Below are 22,387 nucleotides of genomic sequence, written 5' to 3'. Positions count from 1 at the left end.
TACATGGCTGCATTAATTCGATCTTCAATCACATGAATGTCTCCAGTCTCTGAACTGCTAACATTCTCCAAACATACTGTGGTCTATTTTTGGGGAAAAGTTCTGTTTTAGTCTCAATGGTGGAAAATGCTTCTGATTCCTGTTCATATTTCTTGGCAAATTAGACAGTTTGATTTATAAATTTTCCTTAAAAGTGGTTTGCAGTGAGTTCACCGTGCATACAACTCTTCTGTGTTCAGGATGCTTTGTACAGTTCTTTCATGCACTATTATGTCTGCTGCTTTTTAAATCTTTCTTTAAGCCCTTGTGCCTGCCCCTGTGTGTATTTTCTGTATATGTTGCGTGTGGTGTGTTAAATGTTGGTGTATAGGTATTGGTACACGGGATATAAACGGGTCTGTGTTTCACGTGTGTTTAAAAATGTATAATTGTATTTAGGCACGGGATTGTACATCACTTCACGTGCATTTAAAGTAGTTAATATTGAGCACGAGGTTGCACATAATTAATTCACGTGCTGGGATTCAAGTGAATAATTAATTGGTAATTGAATCCCAGAACAACAGTATATATAGATGCACGTTTTACTCACTAAGGGTTGTTGGGTGTTCGGTGAGTAGGGAACGGGAGAGAGAGAGGAGGAGAAACCAAGTTAGTTATATATCAATTGCTATTACGTGCTGGTAGGACCAGCACTGTACTTGTTTATTTAAACTCACCGTGTTTGTTAGTGGGTATCTGCTCACCGTTTAAGTGTTAGTCCGTTTTTGTTTGTCTTTTTGTTTTGGTGTAAAGTGCCGTGTCCTGTCTTATGTTTGTTTTAAACCTATTTTCAATAAACCAACGCAAGCAGGCGTCTTCATCATTTCACCTCATCTGTCCTGTCTCTGTGTATTCATTTCCTGGTTCTGACGTCTCCACTCGATTGTCTTTGTGACCCCTTGCCTGTTAATCTTAGATTTTTTTTTTTTTTTTTTTAGCTGTTTTTATATAGTTTATATATATATATATATATATATATATATATATATATATATATATATATATATATATATATAACTATGACGGTAACCCATTGGCCATTAATAACCGATCAAGGGGTCTGTATTGGTGCTCGTAATAAACTTTCAATTCATTAAGGACCGCCCCAGTGATTTACTTGACAAAATAATCTCTCTCTCTGTGTTGTGCTCTAAATAAACAGCATTATCTTTGGGGCAATTACGTTTGCAATGTATGTAGTATACTTACTCTAAGCAGATTATGTTCTTTAAACCTAATTCTTCAAAAGCACTTGACTCTTTCAAAGTGATATTAGCTGTGCCTAGGTTAATCTTGAGGCTGATATATAAAGTGTGATTCAATGAGTCTCAGCTACAGAGCATCTCCCTTGGTGAGAATTCCATGTGTGGTTGAAGCAGGGTGGAAAATGGGTCAAGCAGCGACGCTACCACAGAGAAACGGCACCTATGTCATTGAGCTTCATGAATGGTATAGGTAATCTTATACTTTTATTAACATTGTGTTTTTCTGTTGGCATAACATTTATATTTTACTGTTTAGATGGAAAAGTCTTTGGAGTCAGATCCTGAATAGGGGTTAGCAGTTGGTATGGAAGGATAATAAATTCTGCTGTATTGGAAAGCCTGTAGCACAGGCCAATATCTCCCAGGCTGTACTGGATATTGAAGCTGCTAGCAGGATGTCCAGTTTCCAACGTGCATGTGACTGCTGCTTGTTTTAGATGCTTAGGGGTAGAAGGAACCCTGGATAAAAAAATAAGTAAATACTGGTGGTCTCTGCTTAATTCTGAGTAGATATTGGTCCACATCACAAAACCACTATTACAACAGTCAATAAAATATATAGTTATTATATATTTAGTAAGTATCGCAGAAACTGAGTGAAAGCAAAAAAAAAAAAAAAAATTTAAAAAAAAGCATGTTTTGCTTAAAATAATATAAGAACATATGAGAAAAGGCCATTTGGTCCATCTATGATCAGAAAAGCAGAAATAAGAAAATAAAATTATACTTCACAGACAGATATACAATTAAGTGTTAGAAAAATGTAGATGATATAAAGTTACCTTTTAAGTTAAATTATGCATGTATTAAAAAAAAAAAAAAAAGCTGACAGAGGCCAATATGGGTTCAGTTCCTTCATCTAGGTGAAAGCTGTTCAAATATCCACACTGCACTAACCAGAATCATAAATAACGATGGCTGTAGCAGCTGTCTAATTAGCAGTTCAGGACAAGGAACTAACCTTACTTGTTAGCGACATTTCTGTGCTATACACACCACACAAACAAACCAAAAGATTCCAGTATATATTTTTCATGTTAAGATAAAAAAGAAGAAAAATATAAAATACTGAAGCAATGGGCATGCGATGTCCACGGATTTGCTTATGATTTAGGTCAGTGCTTACCTCACTGAAAAGATCTATAATGTGATGAATAAATACAGTAGAACCTGTACTAACCTTATTGTTTTGTTCAAGGAATTTTACATAAAAAACCTAAAAAAACAACAAGACAGATTCCTATCTTGAAAGTCAGTTGCTCGTATTAGTATTTTAATATTATGATAATTTGTATGATTTATAGTACTGGCACAATTAAATCTGAGATTACAAAACCCATTCTAATATAAATAGACTACACAATTTGTAATAAACTTGAGATAAATGTGAGTAATATTTCTTGTAAAGCTGCAGCCCATGGGAGTGTATATTTCAATCAGAAAAGCGAGGGAAAGCAGCCAACAGTTATCTTGACTCTATTCTCACTGTGACCCAAAAGTTGGGTTGAATTTAATTATTTGAAACTAAATGTAATGAAATAATCCACTACTCTCACTGCAATAGCATTAACTACTAAAAGGTCCTAGTCATAGACTTAAATGACAGTTGTTAGTAATTAATTTCCATCTGTAGTTGATGGGTGACTTCGTAACTACTGCCACTAAGTAAAATTAAGAAGAACATGTTAACTAACAATAGGTCAGGGCCAATGAAAAGCCTTTGTGATTAGTGAGTAGCATTGTCAGAACAATTCACATACACACTTGTCTGAGGTAATCCCAAACAAACCATCAGAAAACCATACAGAATGTCATAGAAATGTTAATGTGCTAACAACGGTCCTGCAAAACCCTTGTGTTAGACTAGACAGGCGTTCTGTATGTCTGAAGCAGTGTTGGGCCATGGAGATGATGGGCATTGTGTGCTACTGTCTGGGAGTATCGTCCTTTTAACCTGCTATTCAAGAGGAATGCTCTTCAACACTGGAGAGGTCTTTTACTGTGTAAAACAGGAAGTCGAATATGTAGATTCCTTCTTTGAATGAAGTCTGCTATTTTGATTATTTTAATGTTCCAGTCATTGTCGATTAACAATAATTATTTTGCAGCTCTATGCAATGATAGAAATAGTAAAACTCGTGAATTATTGATTTTCCTTTTGTAATTATGAGTAAATCACCTTCGCTGGACAAAAAAATATTTGCTGTTGACAGGACCTTTTTTATGCAGGGCCCTAGAGACTTATAAAGAAATATTATTGGTAGCTTAATGTTTCCTATATTTTTCTTTACTTATTCTCTAACTGAACCGTTAAAAAATATCACTTTTTCTATAAGGCGGTACAGACCGCAGTTAGAAAATAACCCCCCTTACCGGATCACTATAAAGCTCAAGTTTACAAAACTCCTAGGTCTTTTTCATAGATTCCTTCTCCAATTTCAATATCTCCCATATGATATTTATAATGTACATTTTTATTTCCTGCGTGCAGTACCTTACACTTTTCTCTATTAAATGTCATTTTCCATGTGTCTGCCCAGTTCTGAATCTTGTCTAGATCATTTTGAATGACCTTTGCTGCTGCAACAGTGTTTGCCACTCCTCCTACTTTTGTGTCGTCTGCAAATTTAACAAGTTTGCTTACTATACCAGAATCTAAATCATTAATGTAGATTAGGAATAGCAGAGGACCTAATACTGATCCCTGTGGTACAACGCTGGTTACCACACTCCATTCTGAGGTTTTTCCTCTAATCAGTACTTTCTGTTTTCTACATGTTAACCACTCCCTAATCCATGTACATGTGTTTCCTTGAATCCCAACTGCGTTCAGTTTGAGAATTAATCTTTTGTGCGGGACTTTGTCAAAAGCTTTCTGGAAATCTAAATAAACCATGTCATATGCTTTGCAATTATCCATTATGGATGTTGCATCCTCAAAAAAATCAAGCAAGTTAGTTAGACATGATCTCCCTTTCCTAAAACCATGTTGACTGTCTCCCAGGACCCTGTTACCATATAGGTAATTTTCCATTTTGGATCTTATTATAGTTTCCATAAGTTTGCATATAATAGAAATCAGTCCTATTTTTCATAATAGACTGGTAAAAAAAAAAAAAAAAAAAAAAAAAAAAAAAACACTTGGTGGAAGTAAGCTAACTTTTCCGCAGTTGTGGTAATAACTACATAACCAACTGTATGTTGAATATGCCACCAAAACACAAGTCGGGTTGTTCAAAGCAAAAAGAGCAGAAAAGACAGCTATAAATTTCCCAAAAAGCAGAAAATGGTTTAAAAGTGGGCCAACAACAGCAGATGAAAGTAAAGCGTGGAAGCGGAACTGCTAACCTTCTCCTTGCATGAAAAATTAACAACAGTTGAGCCAGAGGAAAGACGTGAATCAGAGACATTGGATTGCAAATGTACAACAACAGCACATACAAGGTACTGAATCATGTATTGTAAACCCGGTACCCAGTCAGGCACTTTTATTTGATTTTTATGATCCAGCTACTTGGTCTGACTTTTGTACCAAAGAGCTAAGAGTTTAAATCATGAAACACAAACCCGTTCAGCTAAATAAACTGATATTGAATTCCCCAAAAATCACACGTTTTGTACTCATTTTGGGAAAAATTTGATTTATTTTAGCTTGAGTTTTTTTTTGGGGGGTAGGGGTGTCTACTTTACACTCTTGCACAGTGACTCTTAACACTGGCTCTGCTTGCTATAGGCTTTTTCTAAAGACAAATTAAACGGTTATTAGATATTGCAAAAAAAAAAAAAAAAATGAAGGTGCATAGTGGTATGTATACAACAGACATTCATATAATACCACTCAGGAAGAAAGTTATTGGCTTTTTGACACATGTGTTTTTCATAATCTTTAATATTATATCCAACTTGGTACAGCCTGTGCTTCTTGAGAATAAATCTGTAGTTAGACCCATGTGGAGAACATTGCACAGAGGTTGTAATTGCGTTTAAGGTATAATTTTGAACACATGGCTTTTAACAAGATCTCTCATAGAGCTGCATTGTTCTATTGCTGGGGCGGAGCTAGTTTTTCATGCCAGGGTGGGCGAGTCTTACTCTAGGGGCCCATTGGTAAAATAGTTTTCTTATAATTTACTGGAGTCATGATCGTGTGTCGAAGCAGACGTTGCAGAAGTGCTGAATTGCATAGTGGAATGCTGATGTGCATAAAGTAGACTTTTAAGACTATAACAACGCTCAATTAAAAGTTGATAAATTTTTAGAAACTGTAGTGTCGGTACATAAAATAGTTGAAAACATAAAAGGAGATGCAAATATTTGGCATACAAATGCCCACTATTGAGGTACTAAGAATCCAGCAGATTGCTTAAGAATACCATACATGTAAACAGTGAAGAGTTTATTGAGGAAAAATACAATGGCATTGAAAAGAAATTGGTTTTGCTCACATTTCAGATAGACTTTAGACTCCTACCCCCCTGCCGGGACAAGTTAAAAAAACAGGTCCCCTAGAGGGCAAAGGTATTCAAACCTTATTTGACTTGATGTCAGACAGCCTGCAATGCTCATATTTTCATGAACATGAGAGGAGGAGGAACACATTCATGGCAATATTATATCACAAGGCTCCATTTAGTTAAAAATAAGATGTGATAATAAATATGATTGGCAAGCAAAAAATAAAATGTGAGATGTTAACCAAAAATGTACAAACATATTTTTAATTTTAGTTAAATAAAATAGAACAAAATAATACTACTACTAATAAAATGCTGTTATCGAACAACAACAATACTACAAATAACATTAATGTTAATTATATATCAGGGTTTATGTAGTGTTTTACTAATAGTCATTTTTGGTTTTGTTTTGAGGGATGGAATAGCTGCAGTTGAATTTATTTTATTTCTGTCGCTAAAATGACAATAAAAAAATGCGAAATGGATGATTTTAAAACGATCGAAATACTTTTGCTGTTAAACAACAACAACAACAACAACAATAATAATAATAATAATAATAATAATAATAATAATAATAATAATAATAATAATAATAATCTTCTTATAATAATAATATCTTCTTGATAGATAACAGTATTAATTCCTTTAAAAAAAAAACGCAGCCTGTGAAAAATCCTCCGAACTTGAACTCATTTTTTTTTTGCTGCTTTTTGACAAATCTTTAAAAAAAAAAATTTTTTTTAAAAAACCCTGGTGCAAATATTATTAATAATTCATAATTACATAAATAATAAAAAAAAAAAAAAAAAAAAAAATAATAATAATAATAATAATAATAATAATAATAATGTTTCTGTACAATAAAAGTAAACTACCGAGTCGTTTTGTTTCCTTGTTGAGGAGGTGAAGGGGTAACGGATTTGCGATAGCGTAGCGTGCACGGGGGCCGATATAGTCTGCTTGCAAAGAATCCGGCTCTTTTCTACAGCTGTAGCGGTGCTATGATTTAGTGCACGAAGTACCGCGTTCGCGCCTGCCTGCGGGAACCGAGATAGCTACAATGCATATATATCAAATTAAGCTTTTTTTTTTTTAACCAGTTGGTTAGTTTTGGCGTTTTCAAATCACTCCTATCTCACATTGCACACAGGCAGCGCTGCAGAAGACAGACTAACGAGATGAGTATCGCTGCAGAATTAAGGCTCACACAGTGTAGCGCTATGTGCGCAACTCGTTGTAGACGTCATCATTATATGCCACAGTCCGATCACATGATAAGGGTGATAAATTTAGGTACTAAAATGAAGTTTATTTTATGACAATAACCTAACCCTAAACCTAAGGTTTGTCGGGTATTATGGTTGATGAAGCACAACGTAATTTACCAGTTGCACAATGTGCTCTAACTGAGAGGGAGTTAGCTTAGGATGTTAGCTTATCTGTGGGTTGATCAGATGTGTCAGATTTTGGTTTGGTAACGAATGAGAGTTTTGAGCAATATTGAGAAGATATCCTATAATATGTGATACTATGGCCTAACAGAGTTGGTGAAAAACATTTAGCCTTAAAACTTTAAAATGAAAATGCTGTTTGTTGTTTCACTTTACAGAAAATTTATCAATGAGTGCCCTAGTGGACTGATTACTCTCCACGAATTTCAAAGACACTTCTGTGATGGTACAGTGGGCAACGAGTCTTCAGAATATGCCGAGCAGATATTCAGAACGCTGGACAATAATGGGGTAGGCAGCGGGTTTTGTAGTGGACGGAATTGTGGGCATTTTGCAGGAACTCCAACCTAATTTCATATGCATTACAAAATAAATAAATTAAACAAATAATTTGTGATAAGTTCCAATGTACTGTATCACACCTACTTCTCATGGCACCCTTATTTCATTCCTTATTCATATGATTGGCCACTTACTGGAAAGAACCTTACAACAGTTAACTACAATAATTTTGCAGTTAATTTTCCCTTTGCTTATATTATACATTTAAAGAGCATGCCCAGGGATTTTTTTTTAAAAAGCTGGCATATGTATCTGTGACTACATTTGTGCTTTATCGTTAATACTTTATGGTTTTGCTATGCTTTACTATGGTATACTTTAGCAAAGTTTTATAAGGGGTGTAAAATATTAAAAAGTTTATTGTGAGCCAGAAATTATTGTTTATTCCATTGCTATTTGCAATACCTTCAGAAATGCATTGTGCAATCTAAGCATTCTGAGTAATTAACTGTATCATTAATCTTTTCTTCAGAAATGACAGATACTCGGAGAAGCATGGAGGAACTGTTTATTTAAAATCCTCACAGTTGAACGCCTTTTTTTTTTCATACATGTTAATATTTGACCCCTTCAGGATGGGATTGTTGATTTCCGAGAGTATGTGACTGCTATAAGTATGCTAATTCAAGGCTCCCCTGAAGAGAAGCTGAGATGGTCCTTCAAGTTGTATGACAAGGATAGCGATGGTGCTATTACACGATCGGAAATGCTAGAAATTATGCAGGTATATTTTGCTTTATTACGTTCATCAACAAGCAAAAGAAGTGATCTTCATTAGTAAAAATAAAAAAGAGAAAATCCAAACAACACCATTCTGCTTATTTCACTGTTCTGCTCTAGTTTTCACAAAGCTTCCTACAATCATCTTTTACTTCTGCCTAAACCACAGATAATACTTTTACATTTAGCTACACTTTTAGGGTTTCCAAAAATCATGTCACTTTGTGTCATAATTTACTTTTTATTTTTAAGTTGAATTTGGCCCAGCATGTATGGAATTATTCCATCAATACATTTTATTTATAATTTAGTAAATAACTATGTACTATCTTTTTATTTCACAAACACATATTTTGTGTGTCTGTGTTTGTGGAATCCATTTTCATCCTAAAAAGTTCCAAAGCTGTTGAGAATGGTTAATGCAGATACTGTCAGTAGTGTAAAATATGAAATAATTGAAACCATGTGTAACATTTGTAAAAGATGGAAGAGTAAGGCAATTTTTGAATAAAAACAAGAACTAATAAAATTAGGTGTCATAATGTTTATCCCAGTAGGTGGCATCAGAAAGACTTGTTTCCATTAAATCTTTTGGGTAACAATGCAACTGAGGCTGTGTAAAGCCACCTGGTGGTCATAGAGAATTACCAGGCAAATTTTTAAAAATCTTTATATGCAGTTTTAAGTATAGTATTACACACCGTGTTAAAACTGTAAGAAATCCAGTAAACATTTGTGTATTTACACACAGCATACTGTTTACACACACTGTTTAGAGGCAGTACTGATTCTCGTGATGTTTTTCATGTGCTCTTCAGGCTGTATATAAAATGAGTCTGGCAGCTTCTCTAACAAAAACGAACCCTTTAACAGTGGAGGAATGCACAAACAAGATATTCAGCAGACTGGATAAAGACAGAAATGGTAAGAAGCTATATTTGGGAAGGTTGCTATAATGTAAGCTAGCTAGCTTTAAAAAAATCGCTATGCAGCAAATTCAATGGGTCCCTTTGTTTAATTTGCGCAGTGTTGTGTTATCGCCTTATAACATTAGCAGTTTGTTTTACATTTTACAAAAAATGGGTGCAAACTTAGCAAGGTGGTAAAGGCTTTATGAATATGATCTAATATGTCATAAACCTTCTGTAGTATTCTGTAATAATAGTAAACAGTAACACTGTATTATTTATAATTCTGTGGATCTTTCTTTTTTGTACAAGAAGGCAATGTACAGGTAATATATAAATGAAGCTTTGAGAAATGCAGTCATAAAAGTGGGTTTGAGAGTGTTTTTTCTCTTAGCTGATAAAAGCCTGAGGTGGGCTCTTGGTGGTTGGCATTGCTCCAAGGTGGCCCCAGCACTTCTCTGTAAACCAGGTCTGACATAATACAGATCTGAAATACAGTATATATTATTTCTGCCCTTCACAGTGCCTGATAAGTATAATACAGCCTCTCTGAGACCTGCACACACTCAGTGAATTGTAATTGCACCTTTGATGCCCAGTAGTACATGCATGGAAATTTAAAATGTTCTTCCCAAGGGCTAACAAGGGGCGATTCTTGGTGGGCAGAGTGGCCTGTTCTTGTTCCCAACATTTCCTTCTAATTTAAAGCCTAGATAAATTGTGATGAAGGCACAGAAAATGAAAGCTTGGCAAATCACTCTAAATGCGGTAGAATCAAGGTAAATACATGTTAAACTGCAAAACTTCCGTCCAGATTCAAGTTCCTTTGCCTAAAAACTGTTCTCCACTTTTCTCTTTCTGTAGCCGTTATCAGCCTCGAAGAGTTTATCGAAGGAGCTTTAGATAACGACTGGATACGTGAAATGCTTGAGTGTGACCCCAACACAGTCAAAGTGGAAATACCTCAGAAAACCTCTCCTGTCTAGCAAGCACATTACCTCTACGTGACTCGACACCATTAAGAAACCCAACCTGTAGGGAACTGTACAGCTCCTTAGCAACAGGCTATTTATTGCACAGTAGTTGCTGTGGTTTGAAAAATTTAAAGAGACACTGCTTATGTAACACTGTAAAAATAGCATTGGGAATTTTAAAATGACTTACTGTTTTTGTGAGAATTACACGTTGTAGTTTATATACTGGCTTGAACTGTGCCACTGTGAAATGTAACATGCCTTAGTTTCTGATTGGAGGAACTGCATGATGTCTTTTCATGATGTCTTATTAAAATGTTCAACAGTGCGTATTATGTGGAATTTTGTATTCTGTTAAATTAAATAAGCTTACTCATTCTGTTCATCTGTCTGTATTCTATATAAGACAATGCAATAAAAAATAGTTAAAATTTACCTTATTTTGTTATCTTCGTAATATCCTTCAAAACATAATCCCAGTTTTCAGAGATGGATTCAGCTCATTGGAATCTAGGTTCAAATGTAAACTTACAGGTAAACGTACTGTACAAAAAACATTAAAAAAATGTTGCTCTTTAAATCTTTAACACTGAATGCTCGTTTGGTATATTATGTGTGATATAGTACAATACTTTTCCATCTCCATAACCTCAAAAGCCAAAATAATGTTATATGCTAGATTCACAAAGCTACATTATTTTCTTTAAATTGTTATTTAGCATAATGTCCTGTGGCCAAAGTTTTAACTGATGCAAAAACTGAAGTGACTTTGCACATTGCTACACAGTAAGATGATGTCAGTTTTATGCTTTTTGGATTAACTGTAGTTCATAATGTGTGAAGCACAAATGCACAGTATGATACAAACTATTTAATGTACAGTACCAAAGTGATCATCATGTAAGTCTTATCCAGAAATATAGAAGACCTCTTCCCCAAATATACTGTATTAAAGGCATTAAGAAAAATGCTAGTTAGGTCTTGTTTTATTATGAACATTTTTATCCCTATAGTTTTTTTTTTTTTTTACATTAATAAACAATATACATATCCTTTCTGCGAACAACAGTCAACAAAATCCTGTTTGATGCTTGCTTAATGCACATACACATTGCAGCCAGATCAACAACAGTAAGCCATTTCTATTCAGAGCAGGATTATAGAGTGTATCACATTTCATATATGTGCAGAATCTTGAACTCTCTGGTTTATATCACCTTTTGTTTGTTGTCACAAGATTTAAATGGAAAGGGCATAGTCTATTAACAAATTATTGTCCATGTCAGTGCAGTGATCTATAATGCAATGGTATGAGCTATTAAGAGAATATCACTACAACAGTAACATTTTCATATTTTTACAAACCAATATGATGCCAGAACACACTGATTATTTATATAGGTACCATTTTTGCTACTGCATCAAGAATACTGTGCAATATTTGTTCAAACTCCATTGTGTTTGAAAAAAAGACTCTCCACAGCTTATGCTTTTATAATATGTACTGTACAATGTTTACATGATTGACACACAAGTGCTTTGTTACTGACACCAGTAGCTGAAAGCTGTTAAATGCAACACTGCTGCGATTGGTCCACTGCTTGGGAGCAAAGTAACCAGTTGTGCAAGTCTAGATCTTGATCTGAAGTGCAGGGTGTGTGAAATGAGCATAACAAGCTACTTCAAGTAATGTGACAAACCAAACAAGCAGCGCAAGCCTGTGCTAGCGAGGTGATGGATTTGTTTAGTTCCTTATTGCTGAGGTGATCAGCACTGCAAGATAGCAACACTCCGAGACAGGTACTGATCTGTGAGACGACTGAGAACGCTGCTTTAAAGGGGCTTGTTTTTGTCAGCGGTAACTTTTCTAGGAGTTTTAGCACCTGCTTATTCAGTATTAGGAATGGTTAAGAGGTAAATAAAAAATAGAGTCAAGTTAAGTCTCTGTAAGATGTTTTGAAAAAACTGAATAAGTATAGCCAGAGCATGGTAACAGTTTGACAGGTATGTATTTTGTATATTTAAGAAAAAATCCCTAATGAATTCTTAATCATTTACTATGGAAGTCTCATTTGTTCTGTGTTTGAATGTTCTGGGATTGTAATATCAGTTAACAGGGTCTTGCTTTGATTAGATATTACTAATATTGCTTGGAGGAGTTTAATACATCGACACATGAAACTTCAGCTCCCTGGCTATATTTTAAACCCCACAAAACCACCCTTGCTCCTGTTTCACTTAAATGTGTTTTCCTTTAAACAACAGCAACAAAAATCAATGATTGATTGAATGAATGGTTGATACCACTCTGTTACGGTGTATATGTGATTACATAGCAATTGCACTTTAAGTACACAACCACGTGTGTAAATACAGTTTCATTATCAAAGATCTAGCAATGCCAAAATATTTCTAATTCCACCTGTCTTGACTCAAACAGAAATAAAATAAACAGTTGAATACCCTCCCTTAGTACTGATATTCATAGCTAGTACTACAAGGAACCATATTAGCTTTCCTCCTAGGTCTATGAACAGTATATACAAATCCATCCATTCATCCAACTGACAATGGGGGAGTTTCCATGTGTTTTCTAATTTTACTCAAGACATTGTGCCCTAGCAAAATGAAAAATGGCCCTATAGATTTCAGATTTATTTTCGGCCACAGTTCTGATCCTCTCGTGCTGTTCTCCCAAACGTTCACGCACATCGCCACTTCACATGTAAATAACCACACATGGAAAGTCCCCCATTGACACTTTGTGCTTGCCTCAATAACTTACTGTGCTATACCGTTCTCCCTTCCAACAGATGGCACTTCAGGATACAGAATTGGTGGCTATGTACTCCACAGTTAACAAAAACAAGGAGATAGAAAAGGTATGATGTTGGAACAATCTGCCATTGTTATCAGCAAATGCCTGTAAATGCTATCGGAGAGGTAAAAGAGAAATAGTTTCATGAACACGTTCTAATTATATGTTACAGCCGTCAAATAAAGTCAACATAAAACATCTGAGTACTTTTATAGAATTATTAAAATGTGTGATAGCAATCAGCATGTAGTGCTTTCCTGTTCATTCATTTTGGTTGAAGTAGAGCCCCTCTGCCTGATAGGAATAGATAGTGAAATACCCCCTCTTGCTTGATATGTGACATACTGAGTGCTTGTTTATAATTTTCTTTGTTTGTTTTATATTTATATCATTTTTCACATTTAGGTTTTTTCTCTCTTTCTTATCTTTCCCTCTTCTTGGTTTATTTTGGGTTGATAATAGTGTCTGTACTGAACTCTCACTGCAAGTACCTGTTCCATTTAATCTCTAAAGCAGATCTGTATTTATTTGTACAGTTACTTTCTTAACAAAGTGTCATGACTGCAGCTCTGGAATGTCCGGCGCATCAACACTCCAATTAAAAGAACAAAGATAATGAATGTTCTTAAGAAATTAAAAGCCGATATCTCCTTGTTACAAGAGACTCATCTGACAGAGGCAGAACATCAGAAATTAAAGTATAAATGGATATTGCAAGTTTTTTCATCATCATACAACTCAAAATGCAGAGGGGTAGCTACGTGTACTACCCTCGTATAACAGCCGCCACAGTCATTTTTTAAGCGCCACAGTCATTTTGATCAATTTAAAAATAAATGCAGTGGCGCCAAATTGAAGTAATACGGTATATAATCTTTTATTTTTATTTCCCCCCCCCCCCCCCCCCCCCCCCCCCCCCCCCCCCCCCCCCCCCCCCCCCCCCCACCCTCCCCCAGCCCCCCCCCCCCCCCCCTGGTCAATTTCCACCACCCCCCCCCCCCCCCCCCCTACCCCCCACCCCCTAACTGGCACCCCCCCCCCCCACCCCCCCCCCCCCCCCCCCCCCAGTTCCCCCCCCCCCACCACCCTGTGTTGTGAAATGGTTTAAGTCCGACCTTAACTGGCACAGTTCTTGAATGTCTGTAGGCCTCACAGTCGAGGTGAGACTGGTTAACATTAAGTGAGACTGGCCAGTAACATTAAAGGAAAAATGTATTTAACCATGTTCAGATTGTAGCGAATTCATGTCTTGCTTTTCTGTTTCTGCAATTTTGTTTATATTTTCTTAGCTGTACCAGGTATGTGCTCCAGGTATTTTTTAAATTATTATTTTTTTAACATTGATATAGACTTGGTGTTCTATACATGAGATGACATCCGTACACAGGGCAAGAGGTACTGGAATGTTGGGAAATACTACACTGTGATTGGTTAATTTCTGATATGTGATTTACAATAGATTCAAAATAGAAAAGCCCTTTCATTTATTGTACACTAGAGGACATAATGTGTTCCTAGGAAGCCGCCTATGCAGGCTTTTGGTCAACTAACTGGCACCCCCCCCCCCCCCCCCCAGTTCCCCCCCCCCCCCCCCCCCCCCCCTGTAGGCCTCACAGTCCCCCCCCCCCCCCCTTTGTTCCCCCCCCCCCCCCCCCCCCTCGACCATCCCCCCCCACTCATACCCCCCCCACCACCCCACCCCCCCCCTTTGTTCTTGAAATGTTCAGAATCGAATGGCTCCATTCTTGACCGGTGAGACTGGTTAACATTAAGTGAGACTGGCCAGTAACATTAAAGGAAAAATGTATTTAACCATGTTCAGATTGTAGCGAATTCATGTCTTGCTTTTCTGTTTCTGCAATTTTGTTTATATTTTCTTAGCTGTACCAGGTATGTGCTCCAGGTATTTTTTAAATTATTATTTTTTTAACATTGATATAGACTTGGTGTTCTATACATGAGATGACATCCGTACACAGGGCAAGAGGTACTGGAATGTTGGGAAATACTACACTGTGATTGGTTAATTTCTGATATGTGATTTACAATAGATTCAAAATAGAAAAGCCCTTTCATTTATTGTACACTAGAGGACATAATGTGTTCCTAGGAAGCCGCCTATGCAGGCTTTTGGTCAATCGGAACTTTCCTCTATTTATGATTAAATTGCATTGGATCAGACGGGTTTAACCTTGTCAGGCATTTCAGACACTCATTTTGTGGAATGTCAACTACTGTACAGATGGTCTTGCTTTAGCAATTTTCTGTGCCACTATGTACGATGACACTACAAGCTTTCTATCAGCGGAAATTGTAGATTTAATTACGATTTTAGTTATTAAAAATGAGTACACACACACACACACATATATATATATATATGGATATATATAGTATTATATAATATATATTAATATTAGATATATATATTATTCGTTCTTATATTCTATATATATACTCATTTTAATAACGGCTTTATGTTTTTTACTCACAACACCACCTCCTCGCTGTTCTTCAGCCCTTACGGTTGAACTTGTTGAAGGAAGTTCTGTATCATCATTCTGTGGGTTTTGTTGTTTTGATGTTGATGGTCAAATTAAGAATGTATCCATATCTGGTATTTATTGTGTGTGTTTCCATCAATTTGTCGTATACTTTGTAATCTGTCATGCTCCTGCTGAAATAGCACATTAACACATTCTGTGGTTTATTTTTGGAGGACCCCTGGATACCTCCTCAAGGCCCCATAGTGGGCTGTGGACTCCCGGCTGAGAACCCCTGGTATACAGGATCTTAGTACCTGCAGCAATGGACTTGCATGCATTGTAAAAAAAATCTAACATGCTCTTTGGCCAAATGTGGTCCAGTGAGAGATAAATTCAATAAGATTCATTTTCATCTAGAATAAAAATAAGGATACCATGTTTCAAGAAATCATTGCTTAAAACTTAATAACCACGATCTAACATCCAATTGCCTAAATAAAATATCTCATTCAGGGACCTGGAATGTTTCAAATGTGGCTTCTGTGGGCAAAGTGTTACAGAGGGGAGTGGTTACTGGTTACTCTCTGGGGTGCCTGATGTTCAGACATAATTCCAAATGCTCTACTGAGGCCACAAAAAGTTGGCTAGGATTTGATAACTGAAAGAGAATAAAATACAAAGTGAATATAAACAACATAAATGCCACAGTAGCCAAGATAACTCTTAACTATATCTATAGTCAGTGTCTCTTTAATTGTCATTTATTTAGGTCAGTCACACTGCTGCCTTTGAACATGTTGCATACTTGAACTTTTTTGATGACCAGTCCAAAGCTCTTGCCATTCCTCTTAGGATAAAATGTCCAGATGCTGGTTTTGAAGAGTTGTCACCATCTTCAAAGCAAAGTATGTATCTATCAATATCATTGTGTTAAATGCATGCCAAAAGCCACATTTCTAAAAAAAAAAAAATAATCTTTAGTAAAAACTTGAAACTATATTCTGTATTGAATACATTGTAGATAAATCTGCAGGTTAATATTATACTAAGCTTAATGGGTAAAGGTAACTTACATGCTGGTCTGAGCTATGGTGGAAATTCCTTGTGCCAAAAACTGCCAAGACAGGAATAAAAAATGGATTATCAAAAAAAAAAAAGTACATTTAGAATATACAGAGCATACAAGATTATTAGAAGATTATGCTCAATTTAATGCAAAAAATGTAAACTCTTTTTTTTTTAACCTCAATAGACTATTAGAAGATTTAGTGATTTCTCAATACTTCACAATTCATTCAAGCACAATTCAAAAAGCACAAGCCCCTAAGTTAAATCAGAACTGAACTTCACTCTGTGTGGTTTTCATTTCTAAAAATAAATTGTGCTAATAAAGATAATAATAAAGAGCTTTGAGAGTCCAGCACTTTGAGTCAAATGGAATTGGCTGGGGAATAAGCGAAAGCATGGCAATACATGTATGTAATGGTAGTTGCTGTGCTACCAATGTGTGCACCTTCCACCTCATGTGTTTCAGTCTCTGTGACAATGTAGTCCTCTGCCTGTATAATTTAAACCGGTTTCATATTTCACTCAATGGAGAGCTACTGAGCCACCAATTACTTTACTGTTGTTTCAGGCTTTGTTTAGGTTGCTAGTTTGTTATCACAAGACATAAAAACAACATACTTTTTACTTATCCTATCTTTTACTTTTGGAAATTCATAACTATCGGTGTATCATACAATATCATGTTTAGTACTCAAGTGAATAAGCTACAACTTGGGTATCACAATGATGACATTTGTTGGATGAACAATCATGCAGGTGTTTTAGCAAATTCAGCAGTGCATAAATCTTGTACCTTCAATGGGTTTCCAGGGATCTATCGTATGCATTGGTGTGTCTCTTGTAGGCAACTAAAATTAAGGGAAGCTGGCTATTTAAATTATCAGATTTTATAAGCATAGTTAATGTACAACTATAATGGAACCAGTGGGCTTTCACAGGTGGGATGGGAGTATTACATACATTTCCTATCCCTGGTTATATATCTGAACTAAGCTAAAACATGAAATTAGAATTAACATTTAAAATGTATATTAAAACCATTGATTAATGATTTACTGTACCTGCCTGCCAATATATATATATTATATATATATATATATATATATATCTATATAGATAGATAACTATATATATATATATATATATATACACATATACATTATGTAATACATATACACACAAGTATGCTTGGTGGTAATTTTGCTGTCTTTTCAGTCACCATTGACTATCTATCATAGGCTATCTATTCTGGGACACAAATATATTTAATAAGCAATTGAACAGGGAAAGAAAGAAAGCAAAGGCCATACTTCCAAATTAATAATATTATCAAACTAGCAAGAAACAACTTAGATGGTGTTGCAGTATTGTATGTGGCAGGTAATCCATTGTTTTGATTTTTTTCTTGGCAGTTTATAGAAAGAAAGTGCCTTGGTCCTCCGTGTGAATAACATGGAACTTCAAATAGAACATAAAAAACACAGTGAACACATGTACTGTACATTACTTTGTGAATTTTTAATGAGTATACAGTATACTTGCAGTGGTTCAAAGAGACTATGTATTTAGCATTATTTCATATTGGCATGTGTATTAAAATGCATCACAAACAACAGCAAACCTGATAAGTAAAAGTACACTTCCTAATAAGATGCAGTAAATATGTCAAGATTAACTTATTCTCTGGAAGTCTATATCTAAAGATTGGTAAAGACTGTAAATATTGTGACCAAAAGTGGCCATCATTGTATAGTAAAACTTTTTTTTCACCTGCCACTCTCTCAACCCTACCAGGCCGCCTGCCGTCCCCGCTTCCCCCAACACTCAAGTGAACCACAGTTTATCAATAGTAGTTACAGTATTTGAAATTTATATTAAAGATAAATACATAGACGATACATATTTTCACAACCAGTTTCATACACTAATACACACATGATTAAAATGCTGTCACTCCCCCACTCCCCCTTCTCGTATATTGAATGGTTTGGTCCAGAATCAGCTTGCTTCACTGTCCTATTGCAGCCGCTTAAGAGCGAATGAGACTGAGGTGTTGAAACAGAAGTGCATTCGTGCAAAAAATGTATAAGGCCACAGGTACCCTTTATTTGTTTGTTTATGGTTGAGTTTTATCTTTTAAATACACGTTTAGCTTATTTTATTTATATTGTTTCTTATATATGGGGCTAAAAATAAGAACTTTTATTATTCCAATTATTACATCTCCGCATTATTACAGGTTCCCTTCACCTCTCTTACACATTATTCACACCTGTTGTTCCAGACCAGAAGCACGCTATAGTCAGACTTTTTTCATTATTTCTCTCTCAAGGGTTTCTTAGGGTTATTGTATTCTTTGCTTATTTGCATGGGTTATACACAAATTACGGAGCTCTCCCGACCCCCAAGCACTACGCCCTGAGTTTCAAGTTCCATAACTTTGCGGTAAGGTTTGAAACTTGGTGTGCTGGGGTGTGCTTAACACACTTTAACGATCACACATTTTAAAACATGCTTTTAATGTGTAAAGAGGGTTGTTTGTGTAAGTGGTTTATTGTAGTTCTTGCCTTGGAATTTGGACTGAGCTTTTTGAAATATATTATTAGAATACAATACATGCGTGATAGGAAACTAACATTTTTGCTGGATGCTCCTGAGTCACTGGATGTTACAAACACTTTTGTGAATGTTTTTGTTTTTTTAAGCAGTCACTTAGACCAAACATGGATGTAAAGTACTGTGTCTAAAGGTCAGTTAATTAAGATAAAGAACAGATAAAGAAATGTGACTCCTAACGATGTGCATCTCTATAATCATCTTTCAAATATATGTACAAAAAAAAAAAAATAATAACAGTAATAATAACACAAATTCATTCACACTTTTTGATAACTAGCTCTCATCTGATTATGTCATCTGCCTCTCAGTTATGAAATCATGACTGTCTATTTAATTTTTTTTTTTTTTAAAGAACACGAACAGCCAAAAAGAATGAGCAAAGCAATTAAAAAATGTAGTGGGGAAATGAGAGAGGATATGCTCATCTAATTAAAAGCTATGGCACTGCACCAGCCAGTAAGTTAATAAAAACAAAACAAAGCAATTACACCTGTTTTTCAGTTTCATGAATTAAAGGAACAAAGGAACTAATATTTAATGCAAATATATGCATTCATTTTTTTTTCAATAAAAGATTATAAATAGACAGTGAAGTGCTCTCTTCTTTGTTTTATGCAACTCTCTAATCATTCTGCTGTTGATTAAGGTTGGCAGGTTTTGATTGAGACATTAATATTGTTAAAGCTCATTCTATAAGATATATTTACCCTTTGCTTTTACTCTCATTGCTAATGTGAAGTTATCTTCACTAAAGTATTATTCTTTGATTGATTTGCAATCTTCATTTTCTGTCCCAGGTATCACATCATGGTGACCTTTAAAAAGTCAGGAGTTAAAAGGACAAGTGTGGCCTCAATAGAGCTGTCAGCATCATGTCTAACTTCCAAGTAGATCTGGTACACCAGGTACACCTTTACCTATGTGGGTGTATATAACATGCATATGTAAGACATACCAGGATGTGATGACTTAAACAGAAAAGGAGAATGCTTTAATCAGCAATAGTGTTTGTTTTGTTTAGAGTAACCTAAAAGGATATTCCTGAATCATAAATTCTAGCCTACCAGATCAAACAGGCGCGACTCAATAAAGCCAGGGACACACTTGCTGATGCGATCGTCACATCTCTAGGGCAGAGGTCACGTCGCAAAAAACACCTCTGAGATCACAGGATGGATACAATTTGTGATTTTTTAACTGATATTTGACCTGCCCTGGATGCATAAAGTACAGCGGCAATGGGGCAAATCCATGACAATAAGCAAAAACATAAGGAAGACAGTACTAAATACAATTTTGGCTAGATGGTGGAGTGATCGTGAAAAACACATATGACTGGAGACATGCATATCTCTATTAATACACACACACACACACACACACACACACACACACACACACACACACACACACAACATATATTCATACATACTTACACAAGGTATTCCATTGGTTTGTATATGTCCGGTTGGACAACTTTTGAAAACAAGCCCTGGAAGCCCCAAAAGCATTGTACTTTTTAACTATGAAATATTTGCACATTACTTAAAAAATGCTGCTACTACTATTAATGGTATTTTAATTAAATTATAACTGATCAAGTTTTTATTTACAATATAGGGAACATGCTGTGTCAAACAAATGGTTATAATATTATGTTTTCCCTTCATTGTAAATAAAAATAGTTATTTGGTATAATTTAATTGAAACGCTATTAATAAGAAATAAATCATGGTTATAGCAGCAGTTTTTAAGTACCGTATTCTGTAAACATTTTGTCGTGAACTCATTGGTTGCTGACTTTGAGACTTGCGAGTGGGTATAACTCACTACCCTGATGCGAGGGAATCGCATCACAAAATATTAAACAAGTTTAAACTTTGTGAGCCGATTGAAGTCGATCGGCCGATCCTGTAAAATCACATCGCAAAGCATAACACATTGCCCGATGCGATGGAAAAATCACGTCGCTATTGATCGCATCGGGCAGTGTGTCCCCGGCTTAACTAAATGTACTGTAAAAATTATTTCAAAACTTTAACTTCAAGACTATTGAACATGCACAAAGAACTTCTGCATGTCAGTTACAGTATATGGAATACTGTACCAGTTATAGTTTTACATACTGTATGAGTATCCAAGCTAGGGTATCGGGGCCGATAACACGGCAGAATAGCTCCACAACCACCGCCTTCCCCATTTTGCAGGTTGGTTTTCTTTTCAGGGGTCAGTGTACCATGTGGTCACACAACCCTTCCGCAATACCCTGGGCAGTGTTTCTGGGGATCTTCGGTACTCCCTGATCAATGCCCAGTGAGTCTCTGTTGTAATGTTGAAGCGATGGAGGATGTCCAGCTTGACCAACTCGTACCTGGCAGCATTGAGGTCGCTCATAGCCTGGTGATGTGCCTCTGGGTCATCCTCCGCCGACATCTTCATCTCCAGAGCTTTCGGTGCTGACATTGCTGGTGTTCCTGTAGGGGCTGCTGCTGTGGAAAGAGTCAGTCCTAGCCGTTCAATGAGCGCAGTGTAATGCTCCTCCCTCCTTCTCTTCTCTGTCTCCCATTTGCTGTCGGGTACCTCCGGCAGCTCTGCCAGTGCATTGCGATCCATACCCAACTCTGATACTATGTGTGGCAAAGTGGCTGAGTGGAAACAGGTGCAGGAGTGATGCAGTGTGGTAATGAAACAGACAGAGACTTGTAATCCTGTTTGGAAAGGGTTTTTTATTTACTTTATCTAGGTCTGGCGACCAAACATTAAACCCCTGGCAATACACACCAATGTGTACTGCACGGGGTAAATAACAAGGAAAATGCAGTCCCAAATAATAAACACTATCTGCCCCACAATAATACATACATGGTGACCAGTCCTGGGTGCGAGCAGTAGTACCCGTGATGGGTGATACAAGTTTATATTTGTGACAGTGGTGAAGTGCTGTTCCGCCTTAGTGCTGGCCCTTGGTGACAGCTCCAGAATGATGTTAGCTGTCTAGTACCGTACAAGACAATACAATTGCAAACAAAGAAAACACAACACTCATGAATTTCGTTTAGGTATCTCTCAGAGTCCTTCTCGGGTCTAGCAATTCAAACCAATGTGAAGGAACAGATTGTGATTCTCTGTCCCCTTTTATGCTGTCACCTCATTGGTAAACGAGTGCAGCTGCCTATCCAATCTACAGCTGCCACATTGCTTCCCTTCCCGGTCAATGCAATGCATTTCTCCCTT

General features: G+C 36.2%; 1 protein-coding gene across 1 annotated transcript; it reads left to right on the top strand.

Annotated features, from left to right (window-relative positions):
- Nucleotides 1-1,297: 1,297 nt before the first annotated feature.
- LOC121318412 (guanylyl cyclase inhibitory protein-like) lies at nt 1,298-10,595 on the top strand. The gene is made up of 5 exons (XM_041255044.1): nt 1,298-1,497; nt 7,377-7,509; nt 8,135-8,284; nt 9,099-9,204; nt 10,053-10,595. The coding sequence occupies exons 1-5, from the start codon at nt 1,364-1,366 to the stop codon at nt 10,172-10,174; spliced, it is 645 nt and encodes a 214-aa protein (XP_041110978.1). The 5' UTR covers nt 1,298-1,363; the 3' UTR covers nt 10,175-10,595.
- The last annotated feature ends 11,792 nt before the right edge of the window (nt 10,596-22,387 follow it).

Source organism: Polyodon spathula, chromosome 7 (genome assembly GCF_017654505.1).
Source record: "Polyodon spathula isolate WHYD16114869_AA chromosome 7, ASM1765450v1, whole genome shotgun sequence".
Classification (NCBI taxonomy): domain Eukaryota; kingdom Metazoa; phylum Chordata; class Actinopteri; order Acipenseriformes; family Polyodontidae; genus Polyodon; species Polyodon spathula.
Note: the sequence above shows the minus strand (reverse complement) of the source record. Positions and strands in the feature narration are given on the sequence as shown.

Coding starts and splice junctions, on each gene's coding strand:
- LOC121318412 (XM_041255044.1), top strand. CDS start 1,364: ATGAGTCTCAGCTACAGAGCATCTCCCTTGGTGAGAATTCCATGTGTG. Junction 1,498..7,376: donor GAGCTTCATGAATGGTATAG/GTAATCTTATAC, acceptor TTCACTTTACAG/AAAATTTATCAATGAGTGCC. Junction 9,205..10,052: donor ACTGGATAAAGACAGAAATG/GTAAGAAGCTAT, acceptor CTCTTTCTGTAG/CCGTTATCAGCCTCGAAGAG.